This window comes from Gambusia affinis, linkage group LG19 (assembly GCF_019740435.1).
Source record: "Gambusia affinis linkage group LG19, SWU_Gaff_1.0, whole genome shotgun sequence".
NCBI lineage: Eukaryota > Metazoa > Chordata > Actinopteri > Cyprinodontiformes > Poeciliidae > Gambusia > Gambusia affinis.
The window spans coordinates 8,852,848-8,875,512 of record NC_057886.1 but is presented as its reverse complement, the minus strand read 5'-3'; the positions used below and the strand labels follow the sequence as shown (position 1 = coordinate 8,875,512).

The 22,665-nt window shown below is 40.7% G+C and overlaps 1 protein-coding gene across 1 annotated transcript; it reads right to left on the bottom strand.

The window, feature by feature from the left end:
- Positions 1 to 4,772: 4,772 nt before the first annotated feature.
- On the bottom strand, positions 4,773 to 21,091 carry LOC122822300 (mucin-4-like). Its single transcript, XM_044100863.1, has 5 exons — positions 20,365 to 21,091; positions 18,872 to 19,039; positions 14,317 to 14,441; positions 6,661 to 11,059; positions 4,773 to 5,939 (listed from the first exon to the last, which is right to left on the bottom strand). Exons 1-5 carry the CDS (start codon positions 20,815 to 20,817, stop codon positions 5,343 to 5,345), a joined length of 5,742 nt encoding a protein of 1,913 aa, XP_043956798.1. The 5' UTR covers positions 20,818 to 21,091; the 3' UTR covers positions 4,773 to 5,342.
- Positions 21,092 to 22,665: the final 1,574 nt, after the last annotated feature.

Here is a 22,665-nt window from a genome sequence, read left to right as displayed (position 1 = left end):
GCTTGTAAAAGAAGCAGGTTGTACATTTCTTCATAGAGTTACTGTTGTCAAGTGTATATTTTGCAATTTTGGTTTAAATCGAGTTAAGAGTGAATGTTCATGTTCTTCCATTTTTAATGAGACTAGCTCGTAAAACGTGTTCTAGCGTTGCTCTTTGTCAAGCTTTTTATGTGCTTCTTTTTCCTGATTTTTTTTAATGTCAGATTTAGTCCAATTAAAATCACAATATCAAAGCACAGTAAAATTGATGCTCTATTTTAATTAAAAGTAAAAAAACAAAAAAACTAAAAACAAAAAAACCCAGAATGAACACTGAACATGCAAACACAAGTTAGCATAAGCATTCAGTATCGATGGTTCTCAAATTCTGCCTCAGGGTTTCAAAGTTTCAAGTTCCCTAAGCGGTCTCGCCGTTTGATGCCAGAATTATTTTAGTATTGTGTGTGATATACCATTGTGCAAAAGGCTTGAAATAAATTAAAGTGGCATCGCAGGAGCATGACATCACACACAAAAAAACTTGACTTTTAATACTTATATTGAGAGGAGACACAAATCCATTATAAGTTACTCTTTTTACAACCTCACAAATCATTAACCAATAGCTTATCCACACTTCAAAATGGGAAAGACAAGAGAACAAACCCTTGAAGAAATGTTTCAAAGCATTCAAACATCCAGGGATGTGACAAACAAGGCCGGGCGACTACCAACCATGCACAGGTAAAAAACAGCTGCATGTTGTGGCTCATTATGTCTCCAGTACAATCTGCTGTAAAGTGATTGTGGACACTTCGACCCCGGTGGAAGGGGGCTAGGGGCGGCGGGGTCATGAGGTGGTGCACACAGTTCATGTTTGTCAGGTAAAGAACAGGCTCATCATGTTTAGAAAATATTTTATTAATGCATGAGCTCATTTGAACAGCTTAACACACAACTCAATATGTCACGTTCATAATCTGGAGTGACGCATTTTATAAAAAACACAAACTCTGTCATCGTTTCGTCACTGTCATCGTCGACATCAGCTTATTTCTTTCTGTGAAACTCGACTTCCCAGAACGAAACTGAACGTAACTGTCATATTTGTGTCTTTTTTAAAAATTATTATTTGTCAGATTTTCACACTGCAAGCAAACAAAAGAAGTAAAATGACCCCTGTGTATTTACTCAAAGCGGAGCAACCAAACACCTCAGCTCAAAAAAAAAAAAAAAAAACTAGCAAAGAAAATAAAACTGTTAATTGAAACAAGTATGAATTGACAACCCCCACGCCCCACCTTCAAACCGGTCACACATTTGCACGAGTACGTCTTCTTAAGTCATGTGAACCAGCTCGGCTCCCGAAAGCCCCGAGTCAGTCCAACAAAGCAACGGCAAAAGAGTTGGAAGCTGTGCATGTGTTGCTTCATTGTCTCAGCTTTGTTTTTACTGGGACATCTGAAGCCGAGTGTAAATCTGACATTATAAGCCATGATGAGTTTGTAGCTTAGGCCTGAATGGGTGGTGTCGCAATGCATAAGTGTGTTTTGTATCCAATGTCTGAGCCCACATAAAAGACTTTAAGGACTTAAGGACAAATTGTGATTTGGCTCTGTGGGTGTTGGATTAGTATAAAATAAGTTATTTCTCTTAAAATGAGCCAATTTAGTCATTTACACACAAGACTTTTTTATGTGTGTGTTTAAAAAAATTGCTGACATTTGCAATGTTTGATGCCCAATACAAGAGCAAGCAATGCTAACAGACAGACTAAAGCCTGCAGACTCAAGCAGTAAAAATATACAGCTGTAATTGTAAATAGAGAAAAAAAAAGCATATAGTGCAATGTAAGAGTAGGGAGTAAATCTGGGCAGTTTACAAATTTGGGTAATATCATGGTGAGTAGTGGACTGATCGATCCAAATGCAGAGAGGCAGAAACGGCAAGTTGATGATGAACACAAAATAAAAAATGAACAAAAACAAAGGGAGCCAGAGAACAGCAAAAAACACAGGAAAAAGGCCAACAGGGTAAACCATGGAATTAAGGGACTTAATTGGAGGAACCAACAAGGAGTGACTGATAATAAGTTGCATGTATAATGAGGAGATTGACTGCTGAATAAGGGACAGATGGCTGACTATAAACGAGGTGCATGTGTGAAGGAGCAGAAGGCAAGCAGAGGAGAGCGAGAGAGTGGCAGCAAAAAGCGAGGAAGAGTACACAGTCAGGGGAACTAGAAAAATGTATCTAAGAAATAACTAGACATAAGGAAGAAATAAACACAGTAAGCTCGAACCACTAAGAAGAACTTGAGGTAAGACAGAAACGAGGCTGATCTAATCCAAGAAAGAAACTCATGAATACAGAATAATGAAACTAGAATTAATAAATTAAACCTCAAAACAACCCAGAACCTGACCACATCAAGCTGTAGTAAGATTTTAAAATTAGCTTGAAAACTGCTGGAAGTTTCCCTCACATCATTCCTACAGCTTAAATGGCTGTTAATCAGTTGCCAGAGAAAGTGCCAGTGTTGCTGTGCACTGATGTGCAAAGTGCTAGACAAACCTAGCACTTTGCACATCTTTCCAGTTGCAGAATATAAAAAAAATATTTTGTAGTTTTTGAAAAACTATGATAGTTCAGAAAGTTACAGATCTTAAAAATTAAATAGTTTATATTTTAAAAGAAAATAGAAAAAAAAAGTGCAGGAAGGATTAGGTATACAAAACTGAAGTTTTAGTCAAACACAGAGTTCAAAAGGAACAAACTGTTGGTATGTCCCAAACTTACATCAGAACAGCAGACAGATTAGAAAAAAAACCCTAAAAACTTTAATAACAGAAGGTGCTGCAGGGCAGGGGACCAAACAAAACAAATATCTGAAGAAAGAACAACAGTAAAAAAAAAAAAAAAACAAACATAATTTTACAGCACTGGTGGAAAAGAAAAAGCCTGAAGCAAGAACACAATTAAACTTCCAATAGGTATAAACACTTGGACAGAAATCAGGTGAAACCAATAGAGACTTGTAATGAGGAACCAATTCTGAAAAATGGAACAGGGGATAAAGACGAGAAAATTGAGACAAAGAAGATGGAGACAGAAACTTTTCAGTACTGGATTAATAAGTTAAAACTCTGTGAACCTTGAAACTCTCTAGATATGTGAACTCTATCCCACCTCAGGACAACAAGACCTGCTTTTCTATCTTACTTCCTGTTAGTCCCTTAATTGCCAAAATGTTGTAAAGCACTGACTTGTATAGATTTCTAGTTACATGTTAACCAATTTTGTAATGTATTATTTACCAGAATACAGCAACTTTCCGGGGCATTTTTATATTAGTCTTCATCTTTTGAAATGTTGGCTGTTTTTTCATTCATTTTCTTGCCTTCCTTTGTGTCCGACCATAATAGTACATTTAACATTTGTAGGTTGTACATTGATGTTATAACAGACAACTAGAGGAAAAGAGACATATCACCACAAATAGCATTGTGGTCATAAAATAGAGGTTACCTCGAGAACTATTGCACATGAGAATCCTGGTTTCTTTTAAGCAACATAAAATGAAAAGATTTCTTTCTCAACACTTTTGCAAATTACATGAAAGAATGAAATGACTGATGTTTAAAAAGGCCAACAAAACCCTGGAGTCGGGTGATAACTCACAGGCAGGTCTGACATAAATTATGACTGATACCTGCAAAATTGCTACATGCTATGAAACATAATGTGAGTAATAAACCCCAGCAGGACATTTTTGGTCATTTTAAAGATTTCCTTTTTTTTTTTTTTCAGTTCTGAGGCCTGGGTGATGTATGAATGGTCTTAGTTGTCAGGGTTCCCATAGCTTCAAAGTGCAGTCATGAATGATTCATAAAATACTGAATTCATTCTACTTTGTATTGAAGTTAAAATTCATTTCGCGGAAACAGATTGTTATACATCCAATCCCTAAAAAGAAAACAAAAAACTCATCTGTGAAACTCCTTGACTTTTCCAGGGGTGTAAATACTTTAACAACACAGTACATGGAAATGTGTGGCATACAATAAAACAAAGGTGTTTAAAAGTTTAAAAAAGACCATCCATCCATTTTCTGTTCACCCTTGTCCCTTATGCGGTCGGGAGGGTTGCTGGTGTCTATCTCCAGCTAACGTTCTGGGTGAGTGGAGGCGTACACCTGGACAGGTCGCCAGTCTGTCGCAGGGCAACACAGAGACATACAGGACATACAACATTCACACACACACTCACACCTAGGGAGAATTTAGAGAGACCAGTTAACCTGACAGTCATGTTTTTGGACTGTGGGAGGAAGCTGGAGAACCCAAAGAAAACCCACCATGCACAGGGAGAACATGCAAACTCCATGCAGAAAGACCCTGGGCCGGGAATCGAACCCAGGACCTTCTTGCTGCAAGTGCTACAACTTCACCGCTGTGCAGCCATAAAAAAACACCCTTTGATCTAATTGCATGACCTGTTCCTTCTTCTTTTCGTGCCCTGTGGTCGTAATCTGCAGGACATCTGGGTCCGTCTTTTGCATAACAAGCCTTTCTGGTGTTTACTGTGTTCATCCCCACAGTTCATGCTCGTGCTTGGCTATGGGCGAAGACATTGTGACTTTGTATTTCTGGTCAAAAGCATTTGAATGTAAATGGATTTTGGTGTAAACAGAGAATGAATCAATAGGCTTGATGACACACCGTGAATGAATACAAAGCAGTCACGACAGAATGTACGACACGCCGGGAACAACAATAGAACAACTTCCTGTGTTGTGTTTCAAAATTTTTATTGCAAAATCTTGTTTAAACAGAAAGTCAGAGCAGGAAAACCACATTGAAACTGTCATAATGTTTTGGATTGAAAAGGCACTGTGTGTCACGGCTGGTGGAATCTGTTCGTTGTTTTCATCATATTCCCAACTCAAAACTGCACAGAATGCTCAGCTTTAAAACTTCTCAAAAATATGTAAATAAACTTGCTAATACAGTAAACTATAAACTGGACTAAAAACTAAAAAAGGCAAATTCACACGCACCACCAAATAAAGTGAGAACAAAATTAAAGACTCAAGTATTTAATTCTACAGCAAATTTTGGCATGTACTCCATGCAGACAGACATATAGTATATCTGAGATTTATTATGTAATAACAGTGTGCAAATTTAACACTTTCAAAAGAAGTACAAGGAAACAGCACAAACTTTTCAGAAATAATGGCAAATAATATCAAAAACAGCCACTTAATTGACATTTTCAGCACTGACTCAGTTTTTAATCCCTGTTCTCTGGTCTGATGTTTCAGTAACATATTGCGATGACAGGACAACAGATAAACATCATTAACTTGTGCTTTTACGTTCTTTTACATGTGTGCCAGTGCTACTTCTCCTGCTCTGAGTCGGCAGCTTGGTCCATTTGTCCCTTAATCCCTTAAAGTTGTATAACCTGCTGAGAGACAAGTTAAAAGGAACCCTTGCTTCTTCTGGTTCATGAGCTGTCTGTTCAGACACTTCTTGACTAGAGACAAGAGGGTGGGCCTGAGGCTGCAGGCTGGAAAGAGTGTGTTGAGTGGAGGCCTGTTGCTTTGCAGCCTGGATTTGTGGTGGGTCAAACTTTGACCGAGTCTGCGCGGCTGGAGGCTGCCGGGTGAGCAGCTGGCTCTGGGAGACCTGCTTTCGCCCGGGTGCAGACCCAGTAGGAGCAGCTTTCATTGGAGAGGGGGATCTGGATTGTGATCTGCGAGGAGGTGGCTTGTAAACAAACTCTTTGACATTACTTTGAGGAGCCCTGCTTTCTGTTTGGCTAAGATCACGGATTCCCGAAGGACGAGGTGCCTGAGTTTGGGAGCCTCTAGTGGAACTCAGTGGTCGCGAAGGTGAAGAGCCTCTGCTGCCTGGCTGCTGACGTGGCTGAGATTTGGGTGATGGGTTCAAAGGCTGCAGAGTCACAGAAGGCATAATTAATTAACAGGTAAAACAGGGCAACAGTTCACTTAATAAAAAGGACAAATTACAGAAAAAGTCTACATTGCACTGTAACTTACACTGCTTTTATAACCAATGACAAGTGGAGTGAAGAAAACTAATGATCTGTTTGTAATGGTACCTGGTAGTTTTAAGATATTTCGTTCAACAAGTCAAAATTTGTTTGTGTCAGAGTTGCGCAAGTCTGATGAGGCTGATAATAAGCATGAATACAAAGTGAATTGCAGTTTGTTGAGAATAGAACTGATTACCCTTGACTAGTCAGTGTGGTAAAAATAAACCGGGATGAGTACGGCCTTTTGCAGGAGCATCCTAACCACAAGGAAAAAAACTGACCAGACTACTGTTAACAAGTTGTTAACATTTCACACCTTGAAGGATTTGTAGAAGTCGATGACCCAGTGGGTCAGATATATTTAGCAGCCAAAAAGGGACACTGCACTTGATCAGGCAGATGATAACAATATTATATATAATGACTGTTTTTTCACAGCTACTTACAATACCACAACATTGCTGTCATTGCTTTACAAATACACGTTCTAATTTGTCAGCAGTGTTACAGTGACTTTGATCAACGTCTATTGGGAATTTAGATGGTATGAAACGTCTATATTCTCTCTAAAGAAACAAATGATCTAATAAGAAAATGTAACACTTATGACTTCCATACCTTCTGTCCTGTTGTCTCCCTTGTAGATTGCCTCTGTCTTATCACCGTATTGCCGGGGGTTAGTGCAGCCTGGTTCGTTGGCTTATCCTTGCTGGAAAGGGATTTCTTTCCCTCAGATAAAACCCTTTCTGGTTTAAGTTCACCAGTGGACAGCCGCTTTGTCTCTTTCTGCACTGATTCTCCATCTGTCGTGGCTCCTTCAACCTGTCCCCCGGAGGCCTTTCTGAGTTTTAAGGCCATTTCTTTTAAATCACTCTCCTTTTTTAAAGACCTAGGCATTTGATTTAACTCCTTACTGTTTGTGCCCTCCATGCTCTGGTGTACACGCTCCTTCTTTTTCTCTGTGTTGCTACTGTTTACCTCAATTGTAGCACCTTCTTTGCTATTTCTTCTATTTGTGATATTTGTCTCTCTGTTTGGGCCTTTTGTCCCAAACAGAGAGGTAGGGGGTTCTCTACAAGTCCAAGATAAAATACTGGATTCACTGGAAGAAGTACTATGACTTGAACTGGTTAATCCAGAAGCACTAGAAATATTATCTAAGTCAACAGAACTAGTGCCAACATTTCTTGAAAAATGACAATCTGAGTTAGTTGGGCTGCTATTCTTTCCTGTCCCATGGCTGCAACACCCACTTGTGTCAAGAACTGGTTCATGTGAAGGAGACTCTCTACATTCAAAGTACTCTTCAGAGGCAGTGGAGTCCTCTCTTGATGATAAGTAATCATCACTGATATCAGTTGTAGGCGTTTGTAGGTCTGGCGAGGTTGTTTGTGAATCTGTGGGAGGTAGATTTGGAGGAGACACTTTTGGAGCTGAACTTTGTACATCAGCTGCAGGTAACTGTGATTCTTGTTTGTTGGTTTGCAAACTCAAATCCATTGCTTGCCCATTGGAAAAGGGTAAATTAAGTGTTTTTCTGGAGGTGTATGCACCTCCTTGTGTTATGCAAGCTTGTTCTAGAAAGGTGTTGTGCGTGTGTTGTTTTACTGAGTTTAAAGTGATGATTGTGCTCTCTACTGATGGGACTTGTGCTTGTTTACCAGGCTGACTCATTGCATTTGCAGCACTGTTTTTACTGCCATCATGGTTTTCTTTGAGTATGTAAATATTGTCTGATATCCTATTTGTTGGACCTGTTGAAGTTTCCAAAGGTTGTGCCTTATTTATATCATCTAATGTAAAGTTACTATATGATATTATTTGAGGTTCATGGCATCTTGCAAGGTATGTTTGAGTATTTGTTGCTTTGGTACATTCCAAGTTAGTCAGGGTTTTATCAGAAGTGCTGCTACTTGTTGATGTGGCTATGCAGTCTCTGTGAGTCTTTGAATCAACACTTTTAGGGATTAGTTCATTAATATTCACAATGGCTGTACTTGATGAATCTTTTGCTGAAACATCTGACGTTGTTTCAAGGTGGGCTTCAGTAACAGACTGCACTTCTGACCTGTCATTGTGTTTTCTATCAGTTTCCTTACCCTTTCTCTTTTGGGAAGTGACGGTCTGTGTTTCCTGTTTGGTATCTTCAGGAATATTTGTGTTCTCTGTTTGTTTTGAATGTCCTGTTTTGCTGACACTGTTTCTTCGCAAATCTAGGCCACTTTCAAGATTTTTTACTTGAGATGTTTGCACCAAACTTGTTAAAGCAGAAGCATCAGTTAAAATTTGTGGCTCTAAACTGGTCTTAGATCTCTTGTCCACAGAGATCCCTGGAGTTGTCTCAGTATTGTCTTTGACTCTGTCTTGTTTAAACAGTTGGTCAGAACAAGGCTTTGAGTCTGGAGCAACAGAACTTGTAAAAGAAGATGCAGAGGATGGGAGTAAAGGTAATTTTGGAAAAGAAGACGTGGAAGGAGGATCGATCAATAGTGAATTAGTGGAGGGAGTTGAATTACAAGAACTTGTACCTGTGGTTGAAGCCACTGCTGTAATAGTTACAATATTATTTTTAGAAAGTGAACTTTCAGATTGTATGGGAGAAGCAGAAGAAGTTGCAATGTACCCTGGACTACCAGGGTTTGGGGGGTTACAAGTCTTTTCAGAGGATATTTTAAGTTGTGTATCAGCAGCATTACAATGTGACTCTTGATTTGACGCATTTTGGGAAGTGACGGTCTGTGTTTCCTTTTTGGTATCTTCAGGAATATTTGTGTTCTCTGTTTGTTTTGTATGTCCTGTTTTGCTGACACTGTTTCTTTGCAAATCTAGGCCACTGTCAAGATTTTTTACTGGAGATGTTTGCACCAAACTTGTTAAAGCAGAAGCATCAGTTAAAATCTGTGGCCCTAAATTGGTCTTAGATCTCTTGTCCACAGAGATCCCTGGAGTTGTCTCAGTATTGTCTTTGACTCTGTCTTGTTTAAACAGTTGGTCAGAACAAGGCTTTGAGTCTGGAGCAACCGAACTTGTAAAAGAAGATGCAGAGGATGGGAGTAAAGGTAATTCTGGAAAAGAGGTGGATGGAGGACTGGTTGAAAGTGAGCTAGTAGAGGGAGCTGAATTACAAGAACTTGTACCTGAGGTTGAAGCCACTGCTGTAATAGTCACAACATTTTTTGAAAGAGAATTTTCAGATTGTGCTGGAGAAGCAGAAGAGGTCGCAATGTGACCTGGTCTGCCAAGATTTTGGAGGTTACAAGTCTCTTCGGAGGAAATTGTAAGTTGTGTGTCAGCAGCATAGGCATGTGACTCTTGATTTGACGCATTTTTGGAAGTTTGTGTTTCCCTTTTGGTATCTTCAGGAACATTTGTGTTCTCTGTTTGATTTGGATGTCCTGTTTTGCTGACACTGTTTCTGTGCAATTCTGGGCCACTTTCAAGATTTTTTACTGGAGATGTTTGCACCAAACCTGTTAAAGCAGAAACATCAGTAATAATTTGTGGCCCTAAACTGGTTTTAGACTTCTCAACAACAACAACAATATCTGGAGTTGTCTCAGTATTGCTATTGACGTTATCTTGTTTAAGTAGTTGCTCAGAGCAAGGCTTAGAGTCTGGAGTAACAGAACTTGTAAAAGAAGATGCAGAAGACGGGAGTAAAGGTAATTTTGGAAAAGAAGACGTGGAGGGAGGATCGATCAAAAGTGAGTTAGTAGAAGGAGTTGAATTACAAGAACTTGTAGCTGTGGTTGAAGCCACTGCTGTAATAGTCACAAGATTATTTTTGGAAAGTAAACTTTCAGATTGCTCAGGACAAGCAGAAGGAGTTGCAATGTACCTTGGACTGTCAGTGTTCTGGAGGTCACAAGTCTCTTCAGAGGAGATTTTAGGTTGTGTATTAACACCATTAGTGTTTGACTCTTGATGTGACACAATATTATGTTCTTCTGTATTTAACTGAGTTTGATTGTGCAGTTGAGATTTTTGTGCAGTGTTTGACTTCAGGGTTTTTGTTCCATCCACGAAAGTACTTTGTGTTTGTGAAACAGTCGCAATTTCAGGTTCACGTTTAAATTCTTTGAGGGACTCTGACAAAGAACTGGTTGTGGAGGTAATTTGGGCTTTGTGTGAAGGTTGTTCATTATTAGGTTTGAGTGCTTTGATGCTAGATTGTGGTAGTGCTTGAGGAATAAGAGAAACAGGACCTGAATCTGAATCTGAACACAATTTTTTCTGCATTTGGAGAATTTGAGTTTCGCTTTCGTCCAAATTGACCTTTTGTCTGTGCAGAGGTGAGTTTTTTTCAGGCGCCATTTCTTCATTGTTATTGTCAACAAGACCTACACTTTTCTTTTCTGGTTTTGCTTTATCCACCAACAAACCATCAGTCTTGGATTCACTTTGTGCACTTCGATTTCTGGGCTTTGCAACCTCTGGCAAAGTTTCCTGTGGCTTGCTGAATGGACTGCTAAACTTGATTGCTTGGCTGATTTCAAACATCTCAGAACGTTGCAGATGAACTTGGGTTGGTTTTTTAGAGTCCCGGATATTAATGAACCCTATCACATCGCTTGGTGGATCAGGTTCTGGCCAGGTGGGCAGATATGAGAGTAAGCATGCTTTCTCCAGACCTAAAAGTCCAGGATGGATAGGAGGACCATCCTGTGGTGGGTCTTCACGTGTTCTCTTTTGCTTCTTATTTTTTGGTTCCTCTAAAACTTCAGGCTCTTTGGGTGTATCATTTCTACTGGAGTTCACGGGGCTGGCGCTACTTAAAGCAACAAGGGCATATTTGGGGTTGTATAGTTTTCTAGCAACAGCAGCAGAAGGAGGAGCCACAGATAAAACCTGATGCCGAGTGTCTGGTTCAGGCTCAGGGTCTGTGGTGACTTGGCGGAGGTCAACAAAACTAGAAGTAACATACAGGTAGCGAAACACTTGGTCAAAAGCATTCACAGCCTGGCCCGTGGTAACAGTGATGAGATTTCTATCCAGTCGTGAGGACATCCATGTGAAACTAAACAGAAAAAAATAATAAGGAAGTATCATTAATATGAGAAGACAGGTTACTTAAACAGGTTCTGTTATTTTGAGTCTCTACCTCAGCAAATTTGGAATCCAAAATTTTATGACAATAGGCTTAAATACTGTATTTGACACATATTTATATAAATTGTACAAAAACATATAACCCCTTTTTTCCCCACTATAAACCAGACAAAACGTTTTGTCATAAAGTGGGGTTTGGTGGTGGCGGTGAGGCAAACGCAGTAGACCCAGATGATGTGTGATGAGGAGTTTAATGATGAATGGAAAACAAAACAAAAACAGTCCACAGACCTGGCAGCACTGACGGAGCGGAAGGCTAATGCTCCCAACAGGTAGCAACAGGAAATAACCTGACGACACTGACGACGCAGACAAGGATCCGACGAACACAGACACACACAGGTGACGCTAAATACACAAGAGGGTAATCAGGGAACGAGACACACCTGGGGCTAATCAAGGGGAGACAGGACAACACGGAGACTCAGACACACAGGAAACTTCAAAAATAAACACAGGAAAACACAGAACACGCGGCTCCCAGGCGCCCAAAAGCAGAAACCAACGAGGGTGGGGCGGAGGGAGCTGGATGGGGGTCCAGAGTCCATAAACAACAAAAACCAACCCAACTTGGGTGGGCGGAGGCACAGGGAGGCCAAGAGTGCAGCACAAGGAGTTTCTGTTCCATCGGCGACGAAAAGGATCTGGGTTTGCACGGGCGGGCGCAATTTCAGGTTCACAAGGAAATCTCTGGGACTCTGACAAAGAACGGCGAGGAGAGCAATTTGGAGTTTGTGTGAAGGTTGTTCATTAAGGTTCTGAGTGCTTTGATGCTAGATTGTGGAGTGCTTGAGGAATAAGAGAAGCACAGGAGTCTCGGGGAAGCACTAGGAGTCTCGGGGAAGCACAAGGAGTCTCGGGAAGAATTTAGGAGTCTCGGGGAAGCACTAGGAGTCTCGGGAAGCACTAGGAGTCTCAGGGAAGCACTTAGGAGTCTCGGGGAAGCACTAGGAGTCACTTTTCACTAGGAGTCTCGGGAAGCACTAGGAGTCTCGGGGAAGCACTAGGAGTCTGGGGAAGCACTAGGAGTCTGGGAAGCACTAGGAGTCTCGGGGAAGCACTAGGAGTCTCGGGGAAGCACTAGGAGTCTCGGGGAAGCACTAGGAGTCTCGGGAAGCACTAGGAGTCTCGGGGAAGCACTAGGAGTCTCGGGGAACTTGGAGTCTTGGGGAGAGTCTCGGATATTAATGAACCTCATCACATCGGCGGTGGATCAGGTTCTGCCCGGCTGGGAGGCAGATATGAACGGAGCTTTCTCCAGCCCGTCCAGGATGGCGGCATAGGAGGACCATCGGCTGTGGTGGCGGCAGGAACGTGTTCTGCGCTGCTGGGCCGGCAAAACGGGCCAGTGCGCTGGGTGAGCGGCAGGCTACTGGAGTTCACGGGCTGGGCGCAGCAACAAGGGCAGAAGGGGTTGTATAGCGCTAGCAACAGCAGCAGGAGGAGCTCGGATGCGCCCGGCTGGCGAGCGGCAGTCTGGTTCAGGCTCAGGGGCTGAGCGGTGCGGCAGGAGGTCAACGGGTGGCTAGAAGTTGCCAGGGCTAAACACTTGGTCGGAGGGTCTTCACGGCTCCGGCCGCGAAGCGCTGGCTGGCGGGTAAGCGCTGCTGGCGGCTATCCAGCTGGCGGCATCGCATGGGCTCGGCTGGAAGGGTCTGCTGCTTCTTCAGGCGAAGACAGGGGTGGTGGATCAGGACAGAGTCTTGGGTCTGGGAGGCAGCGGTTCTCCAGCCATGACAGCATTTTACGCTGCCTCACGCTCTCTGCCTCCTCTGCAATGCCACCAGCTCAGGAAGCGGAAAAGCGTGGAACCCAGAAGTCCAGCAGCAGACCATAAAGCGGATGGCGAATCCAAGCCTTGTATTACCATACGTGTTTATATGGCAGCTATAATATTGTATTTTAGATGCATCTCATCTGGGTCCATGTTCAGTGTTTGCTCACTGTGTTCGTCGGATCCTTCTGTCATAAAGTGGGGTTTGGTGGTGGCGGTGAGGCATCTGTAGGCAAGACCCAGATGATGTGTGATGAGGAGTTTAATGATGAATGGAAAACAAAACAAAAACAGTCCACAGACCTGGCAGCACTGACGGAGCGGAAGGCTAATGCTCCCAACAGGTCGCAACAGGAAATAACGAGGACTCGACGTACACAGACTGAAGCTATTAGTTCCTGGATGGTGCTCCTGAGAGGATCCACGAACACAGACACACAGGTGACTCTACACAAGAGGGTAATCAGGGAACGAGACACACCTGGGGCTAATCAAGGGGAGACAGGACAACACGGAGACTCAGACACACAGGAAACTTCAAAAATAAACACAGGAAAACACAGAACACGACACGTTTCCCATTACCATACGTGTTTATATTATTACTAAATGCTATAATATTAAGACAAAGAATATTTTAGATGATTATTTTTTAGTTCAGTTCAGTGTTTGGCAGAATTGGCCTTTGAACTGTATGAATTCTGACCCATTACTCCTGACAGAGTTGCAGCAACTAAGTCAGGTCTGTAGACCGTCTCGCTCTTCACAGATGTTAATCAGACTGAGATCAGAACCTCATTATGGTCACTCCAAAACATTGACGTTGTCAATCCTAAGTCACTCACTAACTAATTGGTTGATGTGATTAGGGTCTCTATCTGACCCATTTTGTTTAAGCTATTAGTTCCTGGATGGTGTTCCTGAGATGTTCCAACATATCTATTTGCTGAAAATGTTATTTTAGTTGTATTAGACCACAAGCATGTACCAAAAATAAAAGTATACAAGGTATTCATTCCAAACATGTTGCATGTAAACAGGAAAGGTTTAGTCTGATTTATTGTCAGGCAGTGAGAGAATAAGGTTGTCCATCGATGGGGTGTTTTGCTTATAATCAGTAGAAAGTATTGTAGTAAAATATTTATGGATAAAAATGCAAAGTTACATTATTTATCATTAAATGTGGTTGTTTACCTTCCAACTAACCTGAGATGCACACTTTAATAGCAGTAACAAAAGGGCTTATTGTATGGACAGAAGTTATGTCTTCTCTATTATTGAAGTAATTTAGCCTAAAATTAACAAAATACTTTATTTATTCCAATCACCCCATCCTGAAACCCTGAAATCCATCCATGATACACATGTAATCATACATGTTGTACACTGACCTGTATGACCCAGACACAGCTTTGTCTCCATCAATGAACATGAACCTGTGCCCGAGTTGCCCCTTGACCCTGGTGCAGCACCGAGTGTAAAACTCTGCTCCTTCTGTGCAGCGTACACGAAGATGCTGAAACGCAAACAGATATTTCTATTAGGACCAACTTTATACTTTCAAATTCAATACTAAAAGTATTTATTACCTCTAAACATTTTCTCCTTTTGGACATTAAATCCACAAACTTCAGTATATTTCATTGGGACTTTATGATTTAAAAAAACAGAACAAGAGTTTTGTATGTGAAATCATCTGCTCCTCCACCCTTCCTGTTTATCCGGCCCTGCATCAGCTCCAGCTCATCGCCTACAGCTTGGAGCAAAATCTCAATCTGTCACACTTGTCTTCCTCCTTCCTGCCAGCCACCTTCTTCTCATTCAGGCGCCCAGTCGCAGCTTTCCTGCAGACTTGTCACTTGTGCAGATTTGGCATTAGCTCCTCTTTAATGTTCTACAGCTGCCCCACATACACACTTCCCGAGCTGTCAACGGAAGCTGCAGGGGTACCAGTGTGTATACACCACCATCATTAAAGGTTATACCATTTTCTTTGACATAACAGGTTCTGCTCCCCAATAATTCAAGGCACCACTATGCTGTGTGACAGGGAAAGCTAAAGCCTCCAGTGGCCTCCAGGCAGCACCCAACAGAAATGAAGGACATGACTCAGCAATAAATATTTGTCTGCTTCTTCACATGCCGTTAAAACACAGATTGCATTTCCTCAAAGCACTGTGTGAACCATGTAAGGTCTTTGTGTTACTGTAACACTATACTTCAGTTTTCCAGCGCAGATTAGCAGTTATGAGAGGAAAAGACCATAGCGCCTTAAAGAGTCTACTTTCTTGGCGACCTCCTTTTAAATCATAAATTAACACGATTGTTTTCAGAGCGAGGTTAATTTTCACAAGCTACACCTATTTCTGATTGCTGCATGCCCTGTAGAATCAACAAATCCCTTACATAAGGTAGGTTGAAACATTTAAAAAAGTAACTACTTATTCCCTGGACCAATGACATTTTCAGAGGGATAAGGAGCAACGTCAATGACATCTATTAGTCTGGAAAAAGGTTAAAGCCATTTCCACGTTTTTTTTTTTTGACTCTAACAAACTACAGTCATAAGGGAAGTCGCACAAGGTCCGACAACAACAGCTGAAGCAGTTGCCACAATTAAGCACAGTAGTCATGATTCAGCATCAGACACTGAGTAACACTGAGTGCTGGTGCTGTTACTTATTTACATAGAATTGCAGTAGGTTCGTTTGAATGGCGTTTTGCATTAATAAATAAGATTATAAGTAAAAAAAAAAAGAATTTTGTGTTTAGTGCAATCATCTCTATCTGATAATAAAATATGTTTGATGATCTAAAAAGTTACATGGAAAAAGCTTTGCATAATCCTTCATTAGGCACAAATTTAAATGTTGAATTAACGCTTGAGTGTGAATTTTTTTTTTCTATTTACTAGAATAATCAATTGCTTGGAAAATCCATGAATGCAAACGTAGCCTCAGTCATGAGATAGTTTTATGTCTTGAATAGGTTGTTGACACTTTCAGGCTACCTGAGTCTAAAATATGTGACTTTAGAAAAAAAACAATACGATCTTTTCATTTTATTGTCACTCTAATGTGACACATCTCTTGTTTTTACCCCAGTCTGCTTGTGACTGGTTGATAAGCCATAGGCCAGTCGATTGCTCCTCTCCCAAAATTACATGCTGAAGAAAGGAGTCCAGGTAGAGTCAATAAGAAGGAACGAGCCAACTCATTAGCAACCTTTCTGGCTAAGGCATGAGAGACTCTCCCACTCATCTATCGTGAACATGATAACTTTCTTTAAGAACTTTTTCAGTACATCCGAGTTCAGAGTCCAAAGCGGGGAATCACCAACATCAGAAGACCTTTACCAAATCAACAGTCTGTCAGTCAGTTTAATCTTTACCCATTTGTGCCAAGATATCCTTGACAGTCAAGCCTGTAGAAATCCAGTCTGACCTGTGAGCAAAACAACAACCTAACACTAAAAAAAGAATAAGGGACCTCATTCTTTTTATAGTGTTGCTTCTGGTATGGAAAGGTACTTGATCTAGATTGAGTTGAATCCATCCTTTATTTTCCTTTCCCCTCCTGAAGTAAAGATAAGGGTTATATTAGGGTATAAATTGAATTATCTGATGCTCCTGAGTTGACAATAAATGTTTTATAAATTATTTTTACGAGCTTAGATAATATTTTGAAGGTTCAATTCCCCATTAACAAAATCATTGTCCATTTAGTCGTAGCACATAGTGTTCAATTTGACATTTCAGTCAATTCTTGATCAGTGTTATTACCAGTTACCACTTATTTTCTCCATCCATCCATCCATCCATTTTCTTACACCCTTCTTCCCTAAATGGGGTCGGGAGGGTTGCTGGTGTCTATCTCCAGCTGCGTTCCGGGCGAGAGGCGGGGTACACCCTGGACAGGTCGCCAGTCTGTCGCAGGGCAACACAAAGACATACAAGACAAACAACCACGCACACACACACTCACACCTAGGGAGAATTTAGAGAAACCAATTAACCTGACAGTCATGTTTTTGGACTGTGGCAGGAAGCCGGAGAACCCGGAGAGAACCCACCATGCACAGGGAGAACATGCAAACTCCATGCAGAAAGACCCCGGGCCGGGAATCGAACCCAGGACCTTCTTGCTGCAAGGCAACAGCTCTACCAACTGCGCCACTGTGCAGCCCCACTTATTTTCTCTATAGCCAAAGTGTTAAGGAAAACGAAACCTCTTCTTCATTCATGTTATTTACGCTGCTCAGTGGGTAGGAGAGTATTTCATCCTTCCGAATGATTTTGAGATCACGAGACTGATAGTCATGAGACCACAGTTTGCTATCTATTCAATGATTGTATAACCGTTGAATATTTTAACGCTGCTTTATTGCTCCACACTTAAAAGGAGTGCCGCTTTATGACTGGAAATGACAGAAGTATGGAAGACATTTTGACCAGAGTTGTAAAAACAACGCCTCTCAAACCATGGTAAGACGCCGACTGTCTTTCCCTAAAACAGAGAGACATCTTGCTGTTTAGCTCTTGACTAATTTTAAAAAGTAGGGCAACTTCAGGCTAAAAGTGCATGGTGCAGATTTATTACTAAGGGCAGGACTAGCATTTGGCATCTCACACTAAAGAAGAAAGGCAGAACTGAGAACCTGGAGAGAAACAGCAGACAGCAAAACGCTCTTCATTTTCATATGAAGGGAAATGCAACAATGATGAAACGGACAGAAAATCTTGCTCAGCCAAAACGTCTTCATTCACTCATCACGTTATAAGCAACGCAAACAGAAGTTCACGTTCATAAACTAGAAACTCTCAAATGACACAGTGGCATTTTCTGCTGTTTTGTTTGCAAGTTGCACCCAGATGGCACTGAGAGTCTGTTAAGCTGTTACACGCTGTATGAATCACCTCAGCTGACAACCGTCATCTGGCAAGGAAAGAGTTTTACACATTCATGACTTGTTTATGCGTATTTAAAAAAACTATTGTGCAGAGCAAAAAAACTCCCACCCGTAAGATGTTTGTGATATTTTCATTAAAATCTATTCTGCTGAGATGGTGGTCAGAAAATATTAGAAAACCACAAAGACAGAAGCCAGATCCTTAAGTTTAAGCACTTTTTATAACAAAAACTGACTAAGACGAAATGTGGGGGACACTTTTTCTCTACATGGCTTTGGGGATATATTTACTGAAAGACCCAGTGACACAAAGTCTATTTTCTGTCCAAGGTCATTAGATTTCTCTAATGAGGTTGTGTGTTTTTAGAAAAATACTCGAATTGTATTTTTTTAATGCAAATCGCAAATAGGAGAGGCACCAGCGGTTTTGTTGAAAACAACATAAAATCATTTCTTGATGAAGAATTATTTCCCCCAATGAGTAATTGCATTCATATCAAAGCTTGGAATTTTCATAATTTTTATTGTGAGAATGTCCTACTGCAATAAAAAAAACCAAAAAAAAACTCATTTATCTTAAGGGTTTTAGAACATCTATACCAAGGGAGTCAGTAAACGCGAAGGGTGGAGTTCACATTTTTTACAATTCATTTTAGTCACAGTTATTTAACTTGACATGTCTTTATGTTACCACAACCATCTCTCTGCTTTATGACTATGAATTAGATTTAATGACATCCAACATAGACACACCCTCTTGTTCAGTGCCAGCCGAGTGATCCACAGCATTTTAATTTGAGCGTGTTTATGATTCACTGTGAAAAGGAAACCAACAGCAACACAGAGATATTTTTTTTGTTATATGTAACACTCGATAGTCATTTTGTAAAAAGTTATAAGAGTGCCAAACCAAGCTGACACACCTACCCCTTGTTATATGAAGTCCTAATATGCTAATTTATAGCTAATTTGCCTCAACACAGACATTTCTGTGATGTTTTCTTGATACCAGCTTTGAGGTGGGAAACAGCAGCTTACCTTCAGGTGCCCGGCATGCATGTTAGCCCTCCGACACATTGAAAGGAAATGAGGTAGCATTGTGCGTTCCAGCAGGATGTAAACAGACACCTTCCTTTTAAACCCGGCATCTAACAGATCTCTGAAGATGTCGACGTCAGTGAAGACGTCCATCACCACGGCTATCACCTGGAAAAGCAAACAGAAGTGTGTGCACGACTTTTATGTCCCCCTGGGTAATCTTAAATGATGTGTACCACCTGTTCAAGCTTTAAAATGTGCATATTAATGCACACATTGTGGTGCTCTTAGATTTTAGCAGGTTTGGAGCCTTAGACGTTGCACATTATAATAGATCCCACACAAAATAATTAAAATCGCTATAGTTGATAAGCAATTCAAATGAGGGCAAATCATTCAATTATCCATGGACAAAGCATTTCAATGAAGCAATCTGAAAATGTTTCATTCAAATAATTATTCCTGCAGAACAGCCGCTATGCACTAAAACAAGTCATAAACTGTGAGGCCTCGGATGAGTCAGTTGCATAAGCTGACTCATGCACATGCGCCCTGGCAGTACATTGCACATGCTCATGCAAATAGTCGGCTTAACACGCGTTAATGTTGCAGGCTTCAGTGTGAAGTACGTCTTTGATAAAGCACCATAATCACGTTGCACTTTACTCTCAACTGACACTTGGTCTGCAGTGGACTATGGACTCTAGTCTTCACATGATGTATACAGTTGGTCAGTTTTAATTTTGTTGAGTTTTGTTTTTAAAATCGGGAACCTAGTTACCTGACAGTCTCTTTCAGGGCTGAGAAATAAAACTTATGTGAGAGTTTCCCACAGTGAAGCCAAACAGAATGGTTTGGTTTACTAATATGTACACATTAGGCACACACTGGATATTCTGGTCATGGTGTGTAGAGGTTTTAAAACAGCTATTCTGAAAAAAAGGCTATGCTTTCCTTATAGATTGGGACTAAATTTCACAATTTCAAACATAACAGAGAACATATTATAAACTACAATATGTGGATTAGAACATTTGTAACCAAACAAGGGCAATTTTTCTAATAGTTTTTTCTAACGTCTTCCTAAGGGTACAAGAAATGTCCATTTTTGTATGTTCACAAATAAAGAGCCAAGTTGTACCTTAAAAATCACACACAATAATCACCATCATTAGTTCTGTTCAGTGATATTTTCTAATAAATGGACAAGTAATTGGGTAAAAAAAAAAAAACGTATTTGTTTTGTTTTGTAGTGCTCCTCTAGCCATGGCGCCCTGGGCAAAGAACTCATACCTTACAAAAAAGAAATAAGAAAGTATACTGCTATTCAGAGCAGAACAGCAAAAAATATGGTATTCTAGGAGATAAAAAAAAAACCCTAAATATTCATTTTTATATGTGCTCATTTTTATTTTATTTTATTTTTTGTTCATTTATCAAATAATAGAGATGATACAGAAAATATGACACTGAAGGAAACTACAAACACCTACCTTCTGCGCCTGTGCAATCATTTTTCTGACCACTTCTTTGATGTGGGCCTGACCCTCCATCGGGGGCTGTGTGTACACTGTCGTGCGTGTCACCCCTCTGTACGACTCGCAGTCAGGCCAGCCCAGGTCCATTTGAGGGATAGAGGTGTCCGAAACGTCCGGCCAGTAGTGCAGCGACAGCGGCTCTGGCTCGCCCTCTCGCTCCCCTGAGAAAAGATCCGCGTCCGGGTCAAAGGGCTCCAGAGCGGCGGTCAGTGTCTCCTGCTCCAGGTCGGAGAGGAAACCCCGCAGGCCGCGGGACTCCAGGTACTTAGCGAACGCCTCGCGACCATCCCGGAGGAGCGCTTCAAGCGCGAGACGCTGCTCCTCACAGTAGAAGAACTCCGGTTTGGACTCGTGGATCCGCGGGTTTACGTTGTTCTCATCCAGACACTGGATCTGGGATAGAGCCATTTCTTTGAGCTGAAAATATTTACCAGGTTATGGCACAGCTATGAACACTTTAAAAGTCCGCAGTTCTTCCAGTCTTCTTCAGACTTTTGGCAAAACAAATATCTTCCATTCTCAGCATATTTGACATTTAGGGCTTAGACCATGTCAGAACATGCAGACAAAGTCGCTCCTGTCTTCCAGTGGTGCATTTTAAAATTCGGCCATTGCTGGTATGGAAAGGAGAAGTCACCCAGCAGATAGCGAGAGTGACATGCCTCTGGCTGCACCGCCTTACGGGACAGGTGCCACACTAACAGGTAAAAAAAAAAAAAAAAAAAAAAAAAAAAGCACCACCCACGCGTGACGTGTTAGACTTTCCAAGCATCAGCTTGTTTCGCGAACTTTGAATGGCATAAAAATGATGGATGGAGATATGCCGCCCTTATTCTTAGTCTCATTAAATCATTAGCCGCCAGCACATCTTAGAATGTGTTGTTATACTTGTTCCCTCATGTTTTTTTATTTTTATTTATTTTGCAGCAGAAATTTGCACCAACCAGTTTTTAAATTACTAAAATGAAGAAGATAATTACATTTTTTTGGACAGAGTACAATAATAATTACAGTCATTCCAGAATGTAATCTTGTGGATTTTCTTTTACATAAACACAATAAATTATTTCATAACCCTACACAATGTTTAAACCTTAATAATTTGATGACTTGTTGTAACAGTATTCACTCCCCTCATTTTGCTTTAGGACAACCCAGTCTTCATAAATATGGCAATTAAAAGTTAATAGCGGTTTCATTTACGCAAGTACATGTTTTTGAAAATACAGCTGTCAAAACAAACACATCACATGTGGATTTTTGTTTACTACTCCAGTAACAAGATTTAATCTCAAATAACAGTTTTTTTAGGTAACACAGGCCAGCATGACTTTTTTACTTCACTGTGTAATAAAAAAGGGTCAACTGGATGTTTCAAGAATGTCACTTTGGGAGCTCTAGACTTCACTGAAATGTCCAGTGATAAGAGGTACACATATTTTTTAGCAGACTTTAGGTGCACATGTGTAAGTTAAGTCATATGGCTGTGATGAGTAAAAACTTTTTTGCATGCAACAACAACAAAAAACTGTCCTTTCAAATTTATGAAACTGAAAAAGCAGCCATCCTATTGCATTTCCCTGGAGCTTATTAGAACTGGTGGAGAGGAAAAAAAGCTCAACTTTTTTCTTTTTTCTTTTTTTTTTTTTTTTTACATATTTTGCACTCTATGACCACATTTTCCACAGTTTTAATGTCTTATATTATTCATATTTGAGTCATGTTCATATTTGAATTAATCCTTTTTGACTTTTTTTTTTTTTGCTTCATGCACTGCAGAAATTGGACATCTATGACCTTTTCAACTTTTTCAGGCTGTTTCCGCACTTATGATAGGCTTTTGGAGAACACTTCAGACAGACTGCTCATGTCTATGGCATAGTGGGCTGACATAGTGTCAGTGCAGGGGACTCCTCTGTAGAAACTTTGTGCCTATGGGGGAAAGGTATTCAAATTGGCTTCAGGCTATGACATCGTGCCATCCTTTCTTAAAGTGCTCTGGGAGCGACATACATTCATGGAATGTGATTTGATATGACAATCTGCTGCACAGACTCTATTTAAGAATTGATGATGCAGAACATCTGTTGCCATTTTGCAGATTGTTCGTTGACTTTGTGATGAGGAACATCTGAGAAATCTTCATAGCAAACTGAACTTCAAGATTTGGAATAACACAGTTGCAAAAGCTACAGTTTTGCCTACATGAAAATAGTTTTTTGTAAGAAAAATGGAGACATCTAAAAAGTTTTGCAT